We start from the raw sequence: 24,395 nt of genomic DNA, 5'->3' as shown, positions 1-24,395 counted from the left end.
TTCTGCTGCCATCCTGTACTGTCCATGGTTTAGAAATGTAAATCAGTATCTGTCCTTCCTGAGGAGAGGAAGTTGGAAGAGGATCCTTGAACGGATCGCTGCCCTCTTCGTCCTGAAATTTTGGGCTAGGGCATCTTATCAGTGGACATGTTAGTCACTGGGTGCGAGGGAGGAGTCAAAATGTCACAGGTAATTCCTTAGTTTGCAGCAATCGGGATATTACGCCAAGGACTGGTGATGGGGGTATATTGTTGTGAGACACCAGGCAGTTCTAATAACCCTACTTGTGGCACATGCCATCTTTTGAGAGAACTGCAGCCACCGTCGGAATACCGAGGGTTCCTTTAGCACTGATGCCCTGCTTTGCAAGGACGCAGAACCCAGATTCATACGTGCCAGTACAAGGCAGGCAACCTGCAAAGCGTCGCGCTGCAGGATCTTCTCGCTTCACTTCCTTTCCTTGTTGGAGCGGCCGGAATAGGCAAAGATCCTGAAGTAATGGCCCGAAAACGGGACGAATCCGTCCGCCAGCGCCCCTGCTGCAAAGAACGTTCTGGCCCTTGGTAAAATAATTTCCTCGGGGTGGAGAAAAAGGACGACCCCCCGCCCCTATGTTGGCAAATCTTTCGCGTGGCCTAGAAAGGGGCGGCCGTCAGAAGAAGGTGGGTTAGAGGCCGACTCCGCCTCTCCGAAGGAGCCGTGGCCGTACATTCATTGGTGTCAGTGCTGCCGGGAGGTTGGAGGTACCTCGCAGGGGGAGGGGAGGCTTCTTGGCTGGGCTCGCCGGGTCGCCGCCGCTGGATCCAGCCCGCCGCGCTCGGGCGGAGACTGCCGAAGAGTCCCTCCTCTCCCTTCCTCGTGGCCTCCGGCTCCCCGCTCGCAGCCTCGGCTCCCTTCTTTTCCATCGCTCCGTCCCGTCTCCGAATTCGCGCACATGGAGCTGCTGTGTGTGGAGGGGGTGATCCGGGCCAAGCGGGATCCGCAGCTATTAAGGGACCGGCGGGTCCTGCAGAATCTGCTCAGCCAGGAAGAGCGCTGCTGCCTTCGCGTTTCCTACTTCCAGTGCGTGCAGAAGGAGATCCAGCCGTACATGCGGAAGATGTTGGCGTTCTGGATGTTGGAGGTTTGTGCCGGGAGGGGTCGGTCGCTCGCTCGCTCGCTCACCCTCTCTTCTTGTGGGCTCAGCCCGGCTTACTTTTTAGGTCGCCTTATAAAATGCGGGGTGGGGGTTTCCCCTTCTTTTCCAACCGCTCGGAAGGAAGCCTGGTTAGTTTCAGTGGCACCTATAATCTTCGGGCAAGTATGAGGTATAGTATGCGACTTTATGGCACGTTTTCCTCCGTTCATTTCCTGGAATCCGGAGAAGTTTTCCTAGAAAGAAGTGAGGCCTTGGGTTAGGAGCCTGGATGGAGCGGGAAAGCTGAGTCTAATGGTAGTGGCGGGAGGGATCCAGATTCAGGCATTTTTGGGGAAAACTTTTTGCAGAGAGGACGACCGAAGGTGGTGGGGGATTATTTGCGTTCGAGGGTGAAGGAATCGAATAAACAGCAAGCCTTGGGGTGGGGATTGAAAAAGTAAATGAGGCCTCCAAGCCCCTCGGTTTTCGCCCCCTCGATTTAGGTTGATTAAAAAAAAAACCACCCTGATGGTGCTAAGCCAAGGGGAAGATTCTTATTCCAGAAACGTTCACCTTTTCTTGGCAGTAAGTCGTGCAACCTCTAGGGGGTCCCGGTCACTAGCCCTGCTTGTGCACAACGTTCAGGGACTAATCGAAGCACAGTTTAGAATCTGCAGTTTTCCACAACTAAAATACCAGAGATGAAGAAGGGAGAAATAAATAACCAACTAGTAAAGGACAAATTTTAACCACCAATCCCTTCTCTACCAGAAAAAGAAAGTTGTAAGTCAAAGTAGAATAATCTTGCCTTATTTTATAAATAAATTGCTTTAGATAATTGTACAATAAGCATAAATAAATTAGGTAGAGCTTTTTTCTAAGTGAAGTAAGGGGGAAACACAGTTTTATTTGTTAACTTCTTCCTGCTGGAAACAGGATTCTGAATTAAAAGGATTTGTAGTCTAGAATGGGACTCTTAACTTTTATGTCTGACTTATTGATAATATATTTTTACTATCTTCATTTGCAAGATACCAAAGCACTCACCATTTTCTGCAATTCCATTAATTTGGGTTATTAAATTCAGAGTCATAAAATCTTACTTTCCTGATCATCTGTAATACCGTAAGTAAGAATTGCTTTTGTGGAAAACAAAGGAGCTCAGAATGGAAGAGAGATTTGAATTTCTCCACCCATTATACCTTAGGCATGTCATAAATGGAAGCATCCCTGTATAGATAGACTAGGAGTGATTGTGAATTTAAATTCATTTATATGGCTTTAAGCTGTTGAGACAGAAACCAGTATCTTGAACAGGAAAGCTAAATTCATCCATTTTAAAAAGCACCAATTCCTACAGTATATGGGAAAGTCATACAGTAAAAAAATGAGTTTTTGTTAAAAGGGCTACAGTCACAGTTTAATTGTTAAGTCAGTTTAAAAGATTCAGTTGGTGTAGTAATAAATCAGTATATATAACTAGCCTAATTAATGGAGAAAATGGGGAAATAGGCTTTTTAAATTATTGATTAATGTTGTCATATGGTTTCTTCCAGGGAAGTGCCATTTATTTCACTGGTATTTTTATTGGCATGAGATATAAAGGGTTTTAATGTTCTGTAGTAGATGAAATTAGGAAAGTGAGATGCTTTTGAGTATTTATGATCTTAATTAATTGCACATGATGCATCAGGCCACACTTTTAAAAACGAAATACTGATTATGTAATGCAGATTTGACCTAATCAACTGTGCAGCAGGATCTAGAAGCAAAAACAGAGAACACATTTTCACATCCCCTATTCTACATATTAACTCATATGTTCCTTCATATTTACAAAAAGTGCTTTGATAAGGACTATTTTTGAAGAATTTATTTTATTTATGGTAGGTGGTCCCCATTATAAAATTCTTTCCCATTGTTACTGGGTTTTTTTTTAAATCAGGTTTGTGAGGAGCAAAAATGTGAAGAAGAGGTGTTTCCTTTGGCCATGAATTATGTGGATCGCTACTTGTCCTGTGTCCCCACCCGCAAAAACCACTTGCAACTCCTGGGAGCTGTCTGCATGCTTTTGGCTTCCAAGTTGCGAGAGACCATGCCTTTAAGTGTACAGAAACTTTGCATTTACACAGACAATTCCATCACACCATGTGAAGTTTTGGTAAGTTTCCTTCATTATTAGATTATATAATATTTCATATTTCTTCAACTCAGCTTGCTTGTTCTGTTACTTAATCGTGGATGGGCAGTGGGCACTGTGGTTTCTTCTTAAGTATCATATGGTTTTCCTTTTCCTGCTACATCCTGATCTATTTTTTTCCTCTTCTATATGCACAACTTTTTTAGACTCTTGATTCTGGCCTGTTGACTGCAATTGACCATAAATTATCTGAAGTTAGAAGTGAATAGTAAATTGCCCCTTTTTGCTAAGCACATCAAATTACTTTAAGAATGGATAGATATGAACTCCCCAATGGACATACTATGTAGTAAATGTTATTGAGTGGAAACAAGACTAAAGCGATGTGCATGGGACAATTCCTCCCTCCTCCCAAAACTGGAACTCATAAGCATAGACTTTTGTACTTGTGAGCTTCCCTCTATGGTGACAATGTTTAGCCACAATAGGTATGAAATGCCCTATCAGGAAGAAATGTACAGGTAGTCCTCGACTTACAACCCAAAATATCTGTTGTGAATTGAGACATTTGTTAAATGAGTTTTGCCCCATTTTATTACCTTTCTTGTCGCATTAGTCAATTGAATCACTGAACCTGTTAGATTATTAATACAATTGTTGAGTGAATCAGGCTTCCCCCATTGATTTTGCTTGTCAGAAGGTCACAAAAGGGGATTATATGACCCTGGGACACTGCAACCGTCATAAATATGAGTCAGTTGCCAAGTGTCTGAATTTGGATTACATGACCATGAGGTTGCGACAACAGTCTAAGTGTGAAAAATGGTCATAAGTCACTTTTTTCAGTGTCATTGTAACGTTGAACGATCACCAAACAAACTGTTGTAACACTTACCTAGCTGAGTGTTTCATATATGTGCACAATCTAGTTATACTTCTGTGAATCTTTGTAATTATATTATTTCCAAATGTACAGTGTTTTCCTCCATCATTTTCTTAAAAGATGTGTTACAAAGAAACTCTTTCCTTTGTCATTATTCATCTGCAATGAGAAGTAATCATACAGCAAATACTATTTGAAGAAAACACAGATTAGCAGTTTCTGTTAAGGGCAGAACTGTCCCTTTGATGGTTGAGACAAGTACAGGTTTTCTAAAGTAGCTAAATCTCATTTAAAAATGAATAGTGAAATGTAGTCATGACAGAAGAATAGCCATTTTTCAATGGTAGTTATAGTTTCAAACCTTCAGAGTACACCAATTGGAAAATAATGCCTGTAAGTATTTTTAAAATATTTAAACATCAGCTCTCTCAAAGGTATGGCCAATGTTATTGTACTTAGCCTGGAAACATGTAATTTTTCTATCAGGCAGTTCATCAATAGAATGACTCAAAGTTGCCGCAATCAGTTCTACCAAGAACAATTCATCACTTACATCACAGTCTCTGTTAATCCTGTTACAGGTTCAAGTTCTATGGTCATTTTTATTAAAGAAGCTCTTTTTAGTGACAGACTCAATATGAATGTAGTCTGTATTCTGAATGTTTATATAAAATATATTTTTGAAGTTCTTGCAGGGGTTTTTTTCATTAGACTTCAGACTAGATTGAATATAGTGCAGAATTTCTAGAAACCAACACATCTCTTAAGAAAATGGTAGAGGAAAAGTAAGCAAGATTATATATGCTGTTGGTTAGAAAAGACTTATCCGTGCTTACTATATTCAAAAGTAACCCAGGGTAGTTGGCTTTCCAAGGCATTGGCCATTGCTCTGTGGCAGAGCACTTGTTTTTCATGCAGAAGACCCATGTCATCTCCTGACCAGATGGAAAAATCCTGCCTGAAACTAGCAAGTTGCTGCCCTCCACCCATGGCCTAATTCTGCATAGCCTAAGAAACTTCTCCTACTGTGACACCTAGCCCATTAGTTCTTATGTCTCTTCCTATACTTTACCTTTCTGGTGAGTCTTTCTTACAAAATAGCAAGCATCTCTGCTCCACTTGGGTTCATTTAATCCCAAAATTTTCACTCAAGACTCTGCAGATACATTAACTTACAGGTAGAAAAAGGAGATGCTCAGTAGAAACTCAAGAATGAATTACCGTATTTTTTGGAGTATAAGATGTACCTTTTTCCCTCAAAAAAGAGGCTGAAAATCTAGGTTTATCTTAAACACAGAATACAGCATTTTTTACCTCCTGAAACTCTGCCCCTTTCTCCAAAATGGCCGTGCATAGCTTTTTAAAAGGCTTTCAGACAGCTCCTGGGGGCTGGGGAGGGCAGAAATGAGTGCCCCCCAGCCCCCAGCAACACCATAAGCTTCCTAAAGGTTATCCATGCCCTTTTTGTGACCACCCCCCCCCCTGCTATTTATGCCCTTTTTTTGGGAAACCCCCCCCCCATTTTTGGGAGGTTTGCAGAGTGCAAAAACTTTTTTTAAAATTTTCCTCTTCAGAACCTTGTTGCGTCTTATACTCCAGTGCGTCTTATACTCCAAAAATACGGTAATGAGACATTTGAAGAGTCCTTCTAGCTGAGCTGGGAAACGTATAGTAGCTTTTACTCCACTTCTCAGAGTAATAAATTGTGTCTATCCTTTGAGGAGCTTCTGCAGGATTCTTATTCATTGAATGTGACAAGCTCCTGTCAGCAGGATGGGTTGATTTAATTCAAAGGAATGTAATCCATCACTGGAAAATGGCCTGAATTAAATAATTGTTCTAAAACAGCTTTCTACTTTCTTACCCTCATTTCCTCAAGGGATTTGGATCTGAAATGGTTGATATAACCATTGAAATAGTTTGTTTGCAGGTAAATAAGAAATCATATGGATATTGATCATAGACCATGTAACCTCCGTTCTGTCATGTGTGTGTGTGTGTGTGTGTGTGTGTGTGTAATCCCTACTTCTCCAGGAGGAGCTCTACTGGCAGTAGCGGGATGCCATGGATTTCCCTAGAAGTATAATTGAACTGTCAGAACTTGTTTGCTTGTCAGGCAGTGGCGTTGTCTCCATTTCAGCATCCATCAATCAAGGCATACAGAGCAAGGATTGCTCTGCCTGCTGTTTTCAATGATCAAAGTGAAATACAGCATGGATAAGTAGCCAAATAATAATAGATACATTGTGTAGCTTACTGTCTCATATTCTGTATAATAATGTCTGTTCTTCAAAGCCTATTTCTCTTGTCCTTGGTTGCTTAGAAAAGCAGACTTTTAACACTTTTGCATTTATACTTTTTACTGGACATGTAATATTCTTTAAAGAAATAAGATTTAAATATATAACAAATCAGATTATAAAATTACTTTCCTTGTCAGTGTGGCACTGATTCTTTCAAAGAAGCTATAGCTAATGCCTAATGTCTTTAGTTTGGTTGTACTATATGTCTCTTCAGCCCAGCATTAGTCATGATTACCGAGGAGGATGGAGTTGTAATGGAAGAGTAAAGGGGAGTGGGTCAGATATTCTCTATCACTCTGCATTCTACAGGTGTTAGCTAGATACATTTTGTAGGTCAGGGGAACAGGAATCCTTTCTGAGTAGCTATATTTTTTTCTTAATGTCATTAGACAGTTCATGGAACTATTTTTTCAACCCCTCAAAGATTATTTACTTGAGCATTCACTGTCTACTCCATTGGTTTGCATTTGATCAGAGAGGGAGGGAGTTGTATTCACATGGACAATTAAGAATGAAATTATCATTATTGTTAGACATTTTAGGTTTTCTATGAAACAAAAGTTACCCATTGCCATCATTCATTCATTCATTTTTAGATTAGCCACGCATGTATGTAACCCATCCACTCAAAGATCTCTGGAATTCCTCTTGATTTCAGACCACCAATAAGTTCAGGTCCTGGGTCTAATCCTGATTCCACTCTGCTCCTGTAAATGTGCAGAAGTGCAGGAAATTCAGTAAAACCCCAACTAATTTATTTAACAGTAATGAAGTTTCAGAAGGAAAAGGTGATAAAATCCTTCCCAACTCTAAGTTCAGTTTCTTTCCATCTAAATTACATAACTGTTCTGGTCAGTATGGTGAATGAAAATATATTTGTTGCCAGCACTTTGAATCTGGCCACCAATTCTGGATAAGAGCACAATGACATAAGCATCAAAATGTGTTAGGAGCTTGATCTTCTACATGGAAGAAGAATCCAAAATCATCTGTGAAGCTGATATCCTGTATTCTATGACTGGATTGTGGAATGCCTTCCATCCTTCTCTTTGAAGTTCACCAACACTAAGAAGATAGGTCAATTATCTCTTTGAGTCATGCAGGATGGCATCTGCTTCTGGGTTACAGAGTGTTAATTCTTCACTTACCCAACCACTTCCCTCCTGTGTGCTAATAATGTCCCATGCTTTTCTTTCACAATTGGGCAGCGAGAGTGATCCAGGCAAAGAAAAGAGAAAGCAACTTTATCATGGTTTGGACAATGGCTGTATCCTGGCAATTTATCTTCCAGCTCCTGGAAGGAAAGCTATCTCACTTTCCTAGCAAGACCAGTTTCCTCTTGGAAAGAAGAGGATGCCTGTTTGACACCAGTTCAGCACTCAAACTCATGCTAAAGTTATTCTTAGCATAAGGAAATGATGCAACAAGGAATTTATCCTCTTGAAGGAAGTTGGATTTCCGTCCACGGGTATTATCTAAGCTGTTGTGCACTTCATTCATTGAGCCAATTTGTTGCATGCATGTTTAGCTGAAAAGATGGTTACAAAGAGTATTTCGTGTCACAGGTCACAAGGTCTTCAGTATGATGGGATTTACTTTCAGCATTCGTTCATTAACCATCTGGCTTGCCCAGCACTTTGGACTGTTGATCTTGAAGTTAGTCCAGTCTGCTCCATAGATAGGGAACTATCATTTTACAAAAGTCCTTAGACACTTAGCCAATCTTCATCTATGACTTGGAGAACAATAACATTTACCTGGCTTTTTTTTTCCAAAGCAGTTTACTGGTATAAATTTAAATGAAAATATTTTTGAATATTTTTTAAAGATTATTTCTTGTAATAGAAAGTATTTTTTCCTCCGTGATTTGTTAATTTTTTTTAAATGTAGAGGACACTGTTCAAAAATTGTGTCTCCACCTATCCCACCCTGACAACTTGTGTTGTTGAAGTCCAGACTATCAGCTAAAGAGCCCATCACCTCATTCTGGATATGCAGAAAGGGATTCAGTTCCTTAAAGTTATACTTGTTGCTGCCTGCTGTGATCAATAGAGCATTGCTTGAAATTCACCAAACCTTCTTATTTACAGTATTGATTCTTCCTAATTTTTGGATTCCCATTTGTCACTGAACAAATTTGATGTTAGATCTGTGGCAGTTGCTCTGCCTCCCCCCCCCCCCAGCTTGATGTGGTAATATGCTGTTTTTCAAATGAAGGGCGAGTTTTCCCATAAAAGAGCAGCAAAGCCACAGTGTAAGAATTTATCTGAGTCATGTGCAAACTGAGAAGATTAAACCCGAATAAACCAAGAGAAACCAAGGCTTCTCTCTGACCTTATGCTTGAAAAACCAGACAAAAGTCACTTTTGTTTCTCCCATGGCAATAGTAAATGAAAGTTAATATCGATACTCGAGTCAATCAAAATTTGATTCTTACTTAAGGAAGAGACTGATAACAATTGCAGACAGTCAAATTGTCTTTAAAATTCTAGCTCTTGTATTTTGGAAGCCACGGTTAATATAACGTGAGGAATTACATACAGAAAAGGGAACAGGGACATTTAGGAAGTGCAAAACCAGGACATTCCTCACTGAAGAGAAGGCTTTCAGAAGAGTCATGCATGTTTCCTAGAAGTTGCCTACAAGTTGATAAAAGCAAGTGTTTGTTGCAAGAACATCAACAACAAAAAAGAAGACTCTAATTGTGATCATTATAGAAAAGTCTGTCTCATTCTTCAAAGTTACTGTCAGAGTGGGATGTCTATGACTTGGAGACTATATCGCCTTAGCTTGTACAGGCTGCTTGTGGTGTGTCTTAGGATTGCACTCCTGGCTGCCGGTTTTTCCTTATTAGCATATAAATAGGCATCCATAGAATTCTAAAATTACTTGCTGTCTGAAAATGCGAAAAGTAAGGAAAGGTGAAGGAACAGAAATTAAACGTGTGATTCGGGAAATCAGTTAAGAGCCTGTTCAGATGTGATGTGGCCTTACGGGCAGCCTAAAAAGGGATTGCAAAAGAGATTGCATGTAACCTGTATTCAAGGAAATGATATCCTCTTGAGTGGCAAACCTCAATGGGAAGATGATCTTGCTGAAAAAAAAACCAGGCCATGTTCAGTCTTTCAAGGAAGCCTGCAAAGTTCAATTGGTGCATAACTGCTTTGACTTCAAAAAGCACATTGGGATTGAGTCGTAAAAATCTGCAGGCAAGACAAGGCCATGCACAGTGCCACTTCTCATATAGCTTTTCTGGCTAGTCCTTATATCTGTTTGAACTCTGGGAGTTGAGAAGCAATTTGTTATATCTTGGACATGCAGTCTGAGAAAGCTAAATAGAAGAATAGAACATGGGCATCGTGGGGGAACATGCTTGAGTATGCTGTTTAAGAATAAGAACTTGAGAAGACAGATAATATTGAGTCAGCACTAAGGTTTCCAATGTGGTATTGTCTATTAAATGGCAGTAGCTCTTCAGGGTTTAAAACAGGAGTTGCTTTCAGCCCTAAGTAGAGAGCTGCTGGGTCAGAATCTGGAATTTTTGGCATACAAAGAATGTCCTCTATCTTGAATTCCAGCCTCTGCCCAGCTATAAGAAGAAACAAATCTTTATGTGTTTCTGAATTTGTTTGTTTTATACTGCTTGACCTGAGCTGTTCAATGTAAGAGGGGAAAATTGAGGAAAGAGGTTTTGCCTCCCCCCCCCCCAAGGTAAATAGGATACCATTGCTCTTGTTATTCCATTTGCCAGGAAATCTGGTATTTTTCTTGATAAGAACATTTAAGAAATTAGGAAGAAACAATTTTGAAAGATGAACCAGAGGATTAAAAATGGGATGGTCTTTTAGGCAAAAGAGGCATTGACAGCCTCCCTGAAATTGCCCTTAAAACACTTGGATTTTGGAAAACTTTGGGTCATACCAAGGCTGATAGGATTTAAAAGTTAATATATGGGTGGCAGATGAAGAAAGATAAAGAATTCTGATAATAGTAAGAGAAGAAGAAAGAAAATGTATCCTTCTGCTAGAATGGAAAGTTTATTGAAAATGTTTCCATAGCATTTGGCAAATAAATAGTATACATCAGTGTTTCTCAAGCTTGGCAACTTTAAGATGTGTATTTCAACTCTAAATTATATAGTGTGATTGCAGAATTAAAATTACTAAATTTGAGAAACACTCATGTTTTTTGCCTAGAAAAGGCTGTATTCAGTTGTGCCTGACTATAGGGGAGAATGAAGATATAATTGACCGATGTAGATCCTGCCAAGAGGCACAGTTTGGGATTGGAACATTCATTCTGCAGTACAGGTATTCTTCAGCTTGTGACCACAATTGGACCAGAATTTCTGTTGTTAAGCAAGGTGGTTGTTAAGAGAGTTTCACCCAATTTTACACCCTCTTTTTGTGAGTTGCTTTATGAACCACTGCGGTTGTTAAGTGAATCGCATGGTCATTAAGCAAATTGAGGTTCCTCCATTGACTTGCTGGTCAGAGGCTGGCTTAGAAGGTAGAAAATGATGATTCCCAGGATGCGACAACCATCATAATTACATGCCGGTTTTCAAGCATCCAAACTTTGATCATTTGACTGTAGCGATGCTGTGGTAGTCAAAAGTGCAAGGACCATTCATAAGTGACTTTTTCAGTGGCACTGTAGCCTTTAACAGTTGCTAAACAAATGGTTGTGAGTCAAGGACTACCTGTATACAGATTCCAAGGAGCAGTAATCTTTTGCTGGGATCTTGAGGAAAAGGACAGTAAGCTTCATGGATTTGGTTTTTTTTCTTGTGTGATTTTTTAAAAAAATAAATAAATAATTCCCCTGTTTTTCTTGCATTATCTCCCCTCCCTTCCCTCTTTAGGACTGGGAATATTTGGTCTTAGAGAAGCTGAAATGGGACCTGGTAATAGTAATAGCAAATGATTTCCTGGATCACATTCTCCATCGGCTGTCGCTTCCTCAACATAAGGTGCACTTGGTAAAGAAACATGCCCAGACTTTCATTGCATTGTGCGCCACAGGTATGTTTGTGTTTGAAAGGGTGAGCCTCTCTGGAAGGGAGAAGCAGCTTCATTTATAAACTTTGAAAAGAGAGACCTTGTTTAATTGATAGCTGTAGTAAACTGATTTTTTTCCCCCCAAAGAGGCCAAAGATTTCCCCCATTGATTGAAATCTGGTTTCCGTCTCTGGAAAGCAGGGATGGTGAATATTTCAGGTTTGTGTGCCATTATCTATAAAAAATTAAATATGACATAGTAATCCCAAAATGATAGTTTGCATGATAAGGACAAATGTAGTCTCTCTAACTATTTTAAAAACAACTTTACTACTCTATTGAAGAATATAACCTCTAGTTCTCTTCTATCACCAGAAAGACACATCCTATTGCTCATTTGAACTGGGCATTAGGTCACTGCTGAATTCTTGTACAGTCTTAAGTGGGGAAATGCATTTTTCTCTCACGTTCGCTACTTGTATATGTGCAGGGAGAGTACCTATCTTTTCTTCTTCCAGGAAGATGCATTTTTGCTTATTGTAACATGCTATCAAAAAGAAATAGCTATGTAACCTTATAGATTATTCTTAGGTTGGTTAATGAAACATCTTAGATAGATTTCATGTCCCCTTTTGTTGGTGTCAAAGTAGGAAGCTGCCAGTCACTTCCACTATTTTCATTCCAGTTTTTGGTAACTTTGGAGTAAATGGAAGATCTTTTAGGCAATAATGGGTTCCTTTTTCCTAGCTGGCAGATTAATCAAATACTAATGTCTGATATGCAATAGCATTGACTGTTAAAATATTGATGCAGATTGATCATAATGATGATGACTTGGAAGGTGAGATTTCATCAAATGAATGCTTCCTCCTGATACCTGTAAATACGCTGATAATAATTTTGTTGCAAAATGATTTACGTAAGCTAAGATCATGCTCTTTTTCAATTTGGGAGGCACTTTAAAATTATGAAAATGTGTAGTGGTTGGTTACAGGTTGCAAAATACTAATATTTATGAGATTGCACCTGTCACCATCTCTAGATGTCCCCCACTCATAATACTTTCTGAAATCTCAGATTATCTTTGCATTTTAAATGGAGAAAAAAATATACTTTATAGAGAAAACAGCCTACCATTTTATTTTCTAAACATCCCATTGAGGCTTCATAATAATAGCAAATAGCACTTAAACACCCCATAGTGTTTTATACTGCAAGGTTTTTTTTTTTCTTATTTAAAAATTAGTGTCCAATTCTGCATTGCCGAAATTTTGAAATGAGCCATCTGGTCAGGAATAAGGCAGAGTTTAAATATTTTAAATAATGTTAAAAGAACTAAGATGTATTCCTTTCTGAAACTTGAAACCCTAACCTGTGCTGCTTAGTTTTAATTTGCTTGGTCTTCTGTCTTAAAGTATCTGCTTAAGCTTTCTTTGTGGACATTTCTCTTTGCTGAATGAAATAATGAATGAATTCATTCCTCTTCCTCCTAATACCCGTTTCTTCTTTATTTGTAGAGTATACCTTTGCTATGTATCCACCATCCATGATTGCCACAGGTTGCATTGGAGCAGCAGTCCATGGCCTCTCTACCTCATCTGACCATTTTTCTGGCGAGGCACTTACTGAGCTGCTTGCTAGCATTACTGGCACAGAGGTGGTGAGTATCCTGCTTGGAGGCAATAGCATGCAAAATGGGAACTGGAGTTCTGCTAACATTTTCTTCCTTGAGTCAAGGAAAGCTATTGTGGCTTCTTCCCTTTGCATTCCAAACTGGTTCTTGTTTATAAGATGGCCAGAAAATCTGGTATTAACAGATGGCATTTAGCATCTCCTTAAGAAACCACCAGGCTGTCAAATCATTTCTTAAGCCTCTATTTGATGATTAGAGACATCTGCCTCTTTTCAAAAGTTTCTGGTGATAAAGCTTTTGAGCTGCCAAATCTAAGCTGATGATCCAATATCATCGGCAACAGCAACCTGGATAGTAAAGATTCAAATACTCAAATCCCAAGTTTCTGTTGGTTAATCAAAACATCTTAACAACAACAGCGAAAGAAAAATATAGCAATAATCAAACCCCAAATTAATCTATGCACCATAAAATTAGCTACACTAAAACCAAGGCTATCTTTTTAGGAATGTGATAGATGGAGAAAACATCTAGGCAAACGAAGAGAATTCTTTCGAAAGTCATTTTGAACCGTGATGCTGATATTGCTACACAAACGAGAAAAACGCGCAAACCAGGACTGAAACTTGCAGTTTATTTTTCTGCCTAAGGAACCTCTTGTGCTTATGACTGTAGAGTCGCAATTCATAGAATTAAGGGGCAATTGGGACAAGATGCTGAAGAAAGTAAAACCCATATTTTCTTGTTAACATCTTGTTGGTTCATTCATTTATTTCCACTTTTTGGTTTAAAGTAAAATCCGCAGAATTCAATAGGAATTGTTGTGAATTACACTCTTGTCCAAATCTGGATTAAACATACCTGCATTCTATGAGGTATGTTTAAAGTATGAAATGGTGTTCATAAATTCCCACTTTCCAACATATGTGTATAAAAACAATTTTAAGTATAAGTCATTTCAATTACAAAAGATTAAAATAAACTTTTAAAACCCCACAGCTTTTTGTTAATTGTGCAACTAATGGGCTATGTAGGGATAGAATTAGCTAATTTTGGTCTGACTTCCTTACCCTGCATGGAACGTTCACTTACAATTACCTTTAAAAATTCCTATATTGCCTTGTATTGAAAAATGTAAGGAATAGGTCCTCTTTACCAGCTTTTTCCTATTGGATTGCTCATCATGCCATTTTTTAAAAAATTAAAATACATAGACTTAAGAGCAGGAAATTAAGTTCCTTTGATCATGTGTTCTGCTTAGATTTTGGACATAGTAGACCTTCTAGCCCCATTTTTCCTGGCTATCCTGCCTGTCAGTATTGTACAAGTCATTATGCTAAAACAGGAGCTGTTTGTTTATTACATTTCTATGCCACCCATTTCACTGATATAGTGACTTTGGACAGCTGTTCAAAAGTTATGTTTGGAAGCCTAGAATGAAGGTGTATCTGGAAGAGCAGATGCATTATGAGAAGTCACGGAGGAAATGAGAAATGTTGGAGCTTCATTCGACAAGCAGAAGCACCTAACTAGTTGTTTCAGATTCTTGTTCTCACAGTTCTGGAAAAGTTGTCATTCATTTTATACATATATAAACCACCCATTCTCCCCTGACATTTTAGAGATTACTTGATTTGGGGAAAAGATTTTATATGCAGCCATTGATTGTCTGCCATATGTGACTATATTATTAATGTGGCTGAGTCTTATTTCAGTTGCAACCCAGTGCAGAGAGCCTGTCACCTTCAGAAATGGAGGATAGTAGAGCCTTTCTTTGCCTGGTCAATGCAAAGGTTACATGGTTGTCCCTGGAAGACATCTGCTCTTCTGGCAGCTTCCTCTCCTTGCTCTGCATCCTTGGATTCCCAAGCCAGTGCTGCTTTTTCACTATTAAGCCAAAACAATTGTGACTGCAGTACTCAGTGGGGTTGCTATACAAATTGGCTGTTCTCTAAAACCCAACTGCTTTTTCTTGTTGCATTGTGGCAGCTTCTGACCTACCACTGAGTTCATGATTGCTGGGTATTTGCAGATGGTTCTTCCATTTATTACTTATCTGATGCTCCAGATTAGTTATTTCTTCTTTTCTTTTGCACACCGGGGGAGGGGGGGAGTCTTTGAAAAGCAGAAATTCGTCCAAACAGATAAATGTTGGAGATTAGGTTGGTGAATGAGGACAGGATTGGAATTGGCTTAATGTCTATTCAGATGGATCAGTGTAGGATTTTTGCCATAGGCAAATATGGAGTCTAGACAAGTACACTTCAGGTGGCATTCCAGAGGCCTCCCGGGTTGCCTTCTCAGGTTGCCAGGAAAAGCATATTTGACATTCTGAATACTCTGTTACATGACTCAAACCAACAGGGAAAGCAGGAGCTGGTGAATTGTGCCTGTCTTGCAGATCTAGTAGTAAATTGCTTGACAACCATGAAGTGAAGAACATGTTTGGTAAGGTTTTGGGCTTTTTGCCCCATGCTTTCTGAAGTGTCCAAAGGCCAGCTGCTCGCAAGCTGCTCTATGAATGAGAGTGAGTCTGGATATCAAGTTTGAATGCTGAGCCTATTAGCAGAGTTGATGGAAAACAGTAAAGGGCAGGTGGAAAGTGGATAGAGGATTACAAAAGATGAACATCTCATAAAGAGAAGAAGTGAGGATTTCAAAGCCCCATGCTGTAGTTAGTTCTTGCCTGAATTGGAATGCCATGTTTTATCTTGTCAATTGGGTTTGTTCTACTGTCCAGTGCTTTTAAGTTTCTTTCCCACTTTTTGCATTTTTTGAGCTTTTGTCTTCTAACTGAAGCTTGTAAGATGCTATAAAAAATAGGACTCTTGCTTTGTTTGATATTCTTATTAGGCTTCAGCTGAAGATTGAGTGGGTAGAGGCAGCAAGCAGAGATTTGAATTATTTCCAGTAGTTTTGTTTTATTGAACTTTTCTGTTTCATTGAAAATAGCCTTTAAACTTGCTTTTTGCATTTATAGTGAATCTTGAGTGCTGATTGAGATTTATAAGGAGATGGACATACATTCTTCCTATTTTTGAATGACAGTTTATCATAAAACATGTAATCAGGAACAAATCTTAAAATTTCGAGACATTCCCATTCTTTTCTTAGTTTTTAGATCATATAAAAATAGAAACAACGAGAGAGATTCAAAAACAACAAAGAACAGGTTACCATTTGGAGGACCTGTACGTATTTTCTTTCCCTTTCAGTTTTCACACCTGTCCATCCACTCCCAGTTGCATTTAATTCTTAAAATTGCCCATGCCAATGCTTAGTGTCTCTTGCATACAATTCACTAAATGTATCAGATGTCTTAAGGTTCTAGAGCGAAGAGTCGATGATCTATAGGTGCTTTGGTCATGCCATTTTTAAACAACAGTCCCAAGTCATGAGACTCTAGGACATGTTTTACAAGAAACAGATCCTTGATCCATCCAACTCTATATTGCTACACACTGAATGGCAAACAGGGTTTCAGATCAATTTTTAAAACATATTCCCCAAAACACCAGATACTGCCAGTGTTCCGGCAAAGCATCACAAGGCCAAAATATGAGGAAAAGAGAAGCTACAATTATTGTTGCAATGTTCTATTTCAGTACCATGGAAGTTCTTAGAGACTTGTGTGAGAATGTCTTGAAGTAGAACTGAAACAGCATAGGATATTAGCCACAAAGGACCAAAGCTGCCTCACACAAATCCCTTCTAGTTCCCTCAATTTCTGCAGGAGTAAATTTAAAAAACAACACAGAGAGGGTCTTCCTTCATGTAAATTCTCCCTCTGCTTCAGCATTCCTTGCCTTTGTGGGAGTGGGGTTTTCATTTTGGTCCATTTTTTTTCCTCTGCAGAAAGATTGTGTTTTGTCACTAAGCTTGATGTTTGGCCAACTGAAAGTGTATAGCTTATTTTTCAGTTCACTGGCAATGCTGGGATCTGGGTCATCTACCAAAATAGGAATAATTATTTCCTATGGAGAATTGTGTTCATGCTTGATCCATCAGAGTTTTGTCTGTTGGAGCTAGAAGTAGAAACATACAATAATCCCTTTCAGAGAAGAAACTTACCATGAGACGTCCAACATTCTAAATTCTATAATCAATCCTTCCTGTATTTCCTTATCATCTGCTTGCAAGTTGGGCAAATCATTTAGAGTGGGCTTTACTAAGCTTTTGATGGGTGTTGAAAGAGGTTTTAGAGACCATATTTACTGGAACTGTCTTAGAGGGAAAGAGCTTGGGTGTTGCTATTTTTACTTGCCACATCCTCTGACAGATTCTAAGAATCATCAGTGGATTCTTTGTAAGATTATATACAGTACATGACAGGATCCCGCGAATTGAGCAGCCTCAAGGGGCCTGTTGAGGATCCACTCAAACCTCTAAGACCTGCAGAGAATCATTGTGTTTTAGGCTAGAGCAAACAGATGGTCCTTCGTCTTTATAGCAGGAGATGCATGCAGCAAGCTATACTTAGGCCTTACCACTGTGATTCATTGCAGAACTGAAGGGGTTTCCTCCTTTCCCTGAGAAAGATTGTTGCTGCATATAGGCCCTCCCAAATTGAAGGTCAAGATTTTCCCTTGCATTAAGATAAATGCAGTAACAGTACTCTCTGGAGAACACAGTCACAGGCAGTCTAGCACGTTCGAATTCTTGGGAGGAGGGAACTATTGAACGTTTCAAATATTATGGTAATACTTCTCATTAGATAGCTGACCAGTAATATGTATTTCTAGCAGTTTTTCCTCTCCTGTGCAAGACATATTTCAATGCAAGTGTGTCTTTTGCGCAAACATTGTAGAAATGAGTTGCAGACTCTTTCTTGGCATGATTTCCTTAGAGTTCCCAGCACACCAGGAAATACGTCTTTGAGGGAAATAAATTAATGTGCACATACATAAATAAACCATTAGCAAATATTTTAACTGTAATCATGCTGAATTCTTATAGTTCTACTTTTGCAACAATTTTTGATGTGTTTCCTAGCCAAAATAAAAGACAGTACCACTCCAGCGTTCTTTGTCCACTGTTGCAAGAATCAGACTTGATCTGGCTATTTGGAGTGACCTTGCTTCATATGATAAAACCATGAATGGCCTTAGGTGGCTCGATGTTGCCAATTTCTATACAAATCTCTAGGTAAACTAGCTGGTATCAGTTGCATTGATTTGTCCCTGGTAGTAACTTTAACAAACCAGTGATTGATTGTGCTTCTCCCTTGGGACTTTCCAGTGCCAGCATATCTAACATGAATGCTTCAAATATTTGAAGATGTTTGGTTGTGCTTAAAAAAGGCATGAAGGGTGCAAAATGTGAACATGAACAGCTCTTCTTTGTTCCTCTCCTCATTCAGGACTGCTTGAAAGCTTGTCAGGAGCAGATCGAAGCTGCCTTAGCCGATAATCTGAAACGACTATCTCAGCCTCAGCAAGACTATAGCCCCTCCAAGAATGCAACTTACCTGGAGAGCCAGGAAGTCAGCTTGACCAGCACACCTACGGATGTCACAGATGTCAACCTGTAACAAGTCCTCTTGGTGACCACCACCCAGTTATCAGAACGAAAAGGGCCCCTGGAACGTTCTGCCATCACTGATTAACTGAGGGAATTTCCCCAGTAGATACCATATTTCTAATAAGACTGGGTTGTAGTGGACTTGGTTGGGACTCTTGCAGTAGGACTGTTTGTGTTGTTAGCCTGGGTTCCAAGGATCAGGAGAGGCTTCTGGGGTAATTGAATCAAACTTAAACTTGGGAAGGATGAGTGAGCATAGCATCAGTTCAAAAGATTCATCAGTTTGGGTCGCTTCATTGGTGGGGCACTGCTGATATACTCCTACTTTATCTCAATCTTCGCTGCATGCCTATTGCATGTGAGTCAAGAGAGAGAATGCACTTTTGTTGCCTGAATCACCTTCATCTTCCATAATGACTTGTTGACATTCAGCTGATACTTCCGTGGCTAAAGCTGTTTTGCTCAGGCTGCCATTTGTGGGCATTATAAGAGCCCAAACAATATAGAGTTATAGCACTGGAATCCCTTTCCAGCTTCACTCAGTGCCAAGGATGCCTTAATTCTTTGAACATCTAGAGTAGCACGATCTTTGAGCCCTTCATTTGAGAGTGAGTTGGGGGGGGGGGGTGCTTGCTTTTTGTAGGTGCTTATAAAGGGGCTGCTTGTCATAGTAAAAATGTGGGGAGGCCTGAAGGGATACATTTTACTTGCACCTGGTTGCCTTTGCTTATTCCTGTGAGATCTATGAGCTGCTTTATTTATTGTAAGGGTTAAATCTTGTAAAACTGCAGAATTAAGGGACATTAGCAGTCTGGTCTGTCCCATCTTGCCATATAAAATAGTGCCTTAATATTCTTTCCTCATTCTCCTTCATACCTCTGGGTTGCTTACTTTGATTAGCCATTGTAGAAGTCATTCACATTCAGAGTACACCCAACACTTGCTGCTATACTTGTATGTAAAATCCTTCTTGTCTATACTGCCAAAACCATTTTAAAAGGCAGGCAGGAGAACTGCATGCAAAGGATGTATGGAGAGGGAGTAAGTAAAAGAGTTTCTAATGCCATTGCTTGCTTTTGTAAGGGGGATAAAAGATGAAAAATGTTCCCCTAAGAGTTTACAATATGATGAGCTACAGACTGCACTGGTGTAGAAAATTAAATCCATGATGGTTCAGGAAAAATGTTGGATTGTTTCCCCCCTAAATGCTGCTTTTATGAAAGATCACTTTAAGAATAATTAAGCATAGGTGAACTTTAGTGATAGGAGCAAACTTTGCATTTGAGTTCTAGTGGTAATTCATTCTTCAGCCCTCTAGCTTTACAAGAATAACAGAGTTGGAAAGGACCTTGGAGGTCTTGTAGTCCAACTCCCTGCTTGAGCAGGAAACCCTGTACCATTTCAAAACGAATTTCAACTTCTTCCTAAAAACCTCCAGTGTTGGGGCACCCTCAACTTTGGAGGCAAATCATTCCACTGATTAATTGTTCTATCTAGAAATTTCTCCTTAGTTCTAGGTTGGTTTTCTCCTTGATTAGTTTCCATACCGTTTCTTGTACTGCTTCAGGTGCTTTGAAGAATAGTTGACATAAACTGATGCAGACATCCCCAGTGGGGAGAAGAGGCAAGTGACAAAAAGTATGTGGTGACATAGGCATGAAAGGGACGAACTTGGATTATGAAGTCGTGACATCTTTCACCATTTTGGCATTGTCATGATTGTGAATGAACTCAAACACCACATATTTACCAAAAAAGGCTTTTAAAATTTTTTTATTTCCCCTTTCCCTATGCTTAGCCTGGTTATGTCATAATCAAAGTGCCATCAACATTTCTGAAAAATGGAAGTCTGTATCCATTAGAACTTCATACAAGGTTGGAAATGAGGAGAATGCATTTTAGATATATATATATATATATATATATATATATATATATATATATATATATATATATATATATAGATATATATGTTTGACAATATGATATTCAGGGTCACTTGAAATTCTGTTGTTAGGACAATGTTGGTATTTTACCATATTGCAATAAAGTATTCTTGAAACTGGCTCATTCTTGCTCTCTTTCCTGGGCATACATAAAATACAATTTTAAAAGAACCAAATAGATCTTACAATGTCATTTGACAACATCTTCTAAAGAAGGCTGTCTGTTCCATGGTACTATTAAAAATACAAGCTGTTCTTGATTTGCCCCTTTCAAGAACTTCATGTTATAATAACTATTTCAATAGTGCACATTTTTCAGCTATGGCAGCTAAATCCAGTAACCAGATGATAAAAATAGCAACTATAACAATACTATGCTTTAATATAAAAGTAAAATGCAGCATGAAGCAGGTACTTTATTAACGTGAAGGAGATACTGTATATGTGTGTAGAGAGAGAAAAAGCAAAAAGCATAGATGTACCCTTATTCATATTCAAAACAAAATATTCAGATAGTAATTTTTTACAATCATTAATATACTTTTCATATCTAAATAAGTTTTCATTCAATCTCCAAGACCTTCTTGCCTGCACTACCCTTCCCAACTCCATCCAAACTGGATTATGGTCAGAAAGGACCCTAACTGCAATCTTTGTTTTCTTGACCCTAGAAAGCAAATCGTTAGTGGTTAGGATAAAATCAATCCTTGAAAGGGATTGATGCCTGTCCGAGAAGAAAGTGAAGTCATATTCCTCTGCATTTCTTTCTCGCCAAATATCTCTCAATTCAAAATCATCCATAATGTCAAAGAAAGATTTGGGTAACTTTGCTCGCATCTTGGTATTTAGGCGGGAAATCTTCTTATCTCTCTTAGTGTCTATCACTCCATTCCAGTCACCCAATAGTATACAGGAACTATAGTCCCACTGTACTAATTTAGCATGAAGATTTCTATAGAATCTATCTTGCTGTTGATTGGGAGCATAAATTCCCAAAAGTAATGTCTTTTTCCCTTCTAAGATTAAGTCTAAAGCAATATATCTTCCGAAGGGATCTGCTTCTATTAATTCAGCTTTCATATCTTTTCTTAAGTATACAACTATACCATTCTTCTTTTCCATAGCAGAAGCTGCAAAATGTTGACCAAGTTTTGAGTTGATCAAATATTTTTGATCAGTTGACTTGATATGAGTTTCTTGCAAACAAATTACATCGTTCTTAAACTGTTTGAGATAATGAAATATTTTCTTCCTCTTCTGTGGAGAATTCAGTCCATTGACATTCCATGTTAAGATCTTAGTTGTCATTTTTGGTTGGTTGAAGCATTTTTAGAGCTTCCTGCACGGCCTGTTTAACCTTAGGTCTAGCTCCTCCCATTGCTTCCAGATTTGTTGTTGTAGATCCTTGATCGATGGCCGATGATTGTTGATGCTGTTGCTTTTTAGCTTGTTTCTCCATACGTCTAGTAGTCATGCGGCTAGGTCTTGGTTCCATAGCACCTTGCACTTCTAGAGAAGAAAGATGCTCCTTCTTGTCTGATGGTTGTGTAGTTTGCTGTCTATCCTGTCTTTCTTGTGGTCTTTCTCTGGGTCCAGATGGTGCAGGGTGTCCGGCCTTCAATATATTATAATAAAAATCTCGGGCTTTCCATACAGAGTTGAGGCGGTACCTTTGCTTATCAAATGTAAATATGATGCCAAATGGTGCATCCCATCTATACTGTATCTGACGATTTCTGAGTTCTTCGACCAAAAAAGCGTAGTCTCTCCTGGCTCTTAACATTGGAGGTGGTATCTCTTTCAAAACAACCAGGTCTTGACCGCCAATTTGAAGCTTAGTGTTGTAAGATGCTTGCAGTACCATATTTCTAAACTCTCTTGTAGTAAAATATATAACGATGTCTCGAGGAAGCTGCTTCTGCTTTGCCAGCCAGGAGTTGACGCGGTAAGCTTTGTCAATTTGCCAGCCTTGATTGGTCCCTGGTCTTCCCATCAGGCGGTCAAAAGCTTCCGATAGGATCTGTTTCAGGTTCTCCTGTTTCTCCTCACGCAGCCCCCTTACTCTTAATGCGAACTCCATTTGTCGGTACTGTATCATAATAATTTCTTTTTCAGCATTTTCCACTTTTTGTTCCACCACCTCTGTTTTCAATGTCAAGTTAGCATTGACATCATTAAGAGCCTCTAGAGTATCTTCCACTCCAGAAATATGTTCTGTTAATACAGTTACAAGACTCAGCATGTCGTCTCTAATTTTATCAACCTTAGCCTCAAATTTCTCATACAGCTCCTGTTTGAGTCCTTTTATTTCACTTTTAATTTCACTTTTAATTTCTTCTTTCATTTCTTTTATTTCCTCTTTTCTCTCCTCTCTATTATCTCTAAATTTATCTTCCATTTTAATTGTCTGTGCATTAAGAGCCTCGCTTAGATTACTCAGAAAAAATTCTTTCGTTAACACATCCCCAGCAGGGGGCGTAGGAAGCGGAGGCTGCAGCTTTGTGCCAGGCACTGAGGATGTGCCCCTGGAAGTAGAGGGTGACGACTTCAAGTTAATATTTGGTTTTGAGGCCATTTCAAAATTTATCTGCCTGCAGTTAATAAAACTCTATTGCCTAAATATGCAGCTTTAAAAAAGGAGGCTTTTATTTTGAAGTTTAAGGCTTGGCAAAACTTTCAGTGAGTAAACATTGTAACAAGACCATTCAGCAGATTCATCACCATTTAACTTCCAAATAAGCAAGGTTACTAAGGGAGTAAAATTCTTCTATTGTGAAACCAAAACAAATGATAAGCAATCTCTCTTGTTTTGAATTCTTTTGAGGATTTGCATTGTCTAGCAAAAAGTGTTCGTTATTACCGGAGAAACCAGGCTGCTCGGCGCCATTTTAGAAGCCTCTGAGTAAATAATTTTTCGGAGGAGAAAAAGAAAAGAAGCTAAAATGTTGATAAGCAATTAATGTCCACAGTGAACGGATCCAGCTCGTGATAAGAATAAATCAAACAAAACTTTGATCAGAGTGGGAGAGACCTACTTTGTCCTGCACAAGGCAGTTTGAAGTTCCCAGCATGGACAGCCGTTCTGCCTTGGGCTAGCCCCCCTTTCCTTGCAAGCACAAAAGCTGCAAAAATCGAAGAGCATTTGCCAGCAAAACAGTTTCTTCTTTCCTTCTTGCCTGAAGGATAAGAAAACCTGGTAAGACGTCAGATGGAAGATCCTCTAAACAGGTACGTAGCCAGGAATTCGGAGGCAGCTGATTTTTTGCTGCTTCCACCAGTAGGCTCCTCCCAGGAAGTTCAATTGTTTTTAAGTTTCCCTGTCTGTCAATTAAGTCTCTGTATCTTAGAAACTCTGAATTTTAATCTATCCGAAAAGCTGCAGTAGAACCATCCTGGAATCAGCATCTACATTTCCTTTCAAACATAGATAACCGGTGCAATACATCAACGTGTTAATGGAGGGTCTTTACGAGGAGCTTGGAAAAGCAGAATAAGGAGCTGCAGGCAGGAATATATGAGCACATTCATATTAATTGATCCAATCAAGTATGGCAAGTGAGTCTTAGGGGAGGGGGAGCTCTTAAAAAGCCTCCATAGCTGACTAGTTTAAGAGCAGAATGTCACCTTTATAGTAGGCAAAATACTACTAAATACTAAAATAGACGATCCTCCCTATGGTGAATTATGACCCAATTCAGAAATTGCTGTTAAGCAGAAGACTTGAATGTGTTCCATGGGAATAAAGGGAAGCAAAACTATAATGTAATGCACTAAAAAATCTCCACAAAGACTTCACAAGGAGGTACCTTGTGGAGTTTTTTTTCCTTTAGACCTTCTCTAAGGTATAGTAGTG

The 24,395-nt window shown here is 39.1% G+C and overlaps 1 protein-coding gene across 1 annotated transcript; it reads left to right on the top strand.

Annotated features, from left to right (window-relative positions):
- Positions 1–588: 588 nt before the first annotated feature.
- CCND3 (cyclin D3) lies at positions 589–20,524 on the top strand. The gene is made up of 5 exons (XM_014055237.2): positions 589–1,123; positions 3,063–3,278; positions 11,308–11,467; positions 12,961–13,103; positions 18,436–20,524. Exons 1-5 carry the CDS (start codon positions 935–937, stop codon positions 18,604–18,606), a joined length of 879 nt encoding a protein of 292 aa, XP_013910712.2. The 5' UTR covers positions 589–934; the 3' UTR covers positions 18,607–20,524.
- The last annotated feature ends 3,871 nt before the right edge of the window (positions 20,525–24,395 follow it).

The sequence above is a fragment of the Thamnophis sirtalis genome, unplaced genomic scaffold (assembly GCF_051295495.1).
Source record: "Thamnophis sirtalis isolate CommonGarterSnake01/CBP01778 unplaced genomic scaffold, rThaSir2_p1.2 scaffold_7, whole genome shotgun sequence".
NCBI classification, from domain to species: domain Eukaryota; kingdom Metazoa; phylum Chordata; class Lepidosauria; order Squamata; family Natricidae; genus Thamnophis; species Thamnophis sirtalis.
Note: the sequence above shows the minus strand (reverse complement) of the source record. Positions and strands in the feature narration are given on the sequence as shown.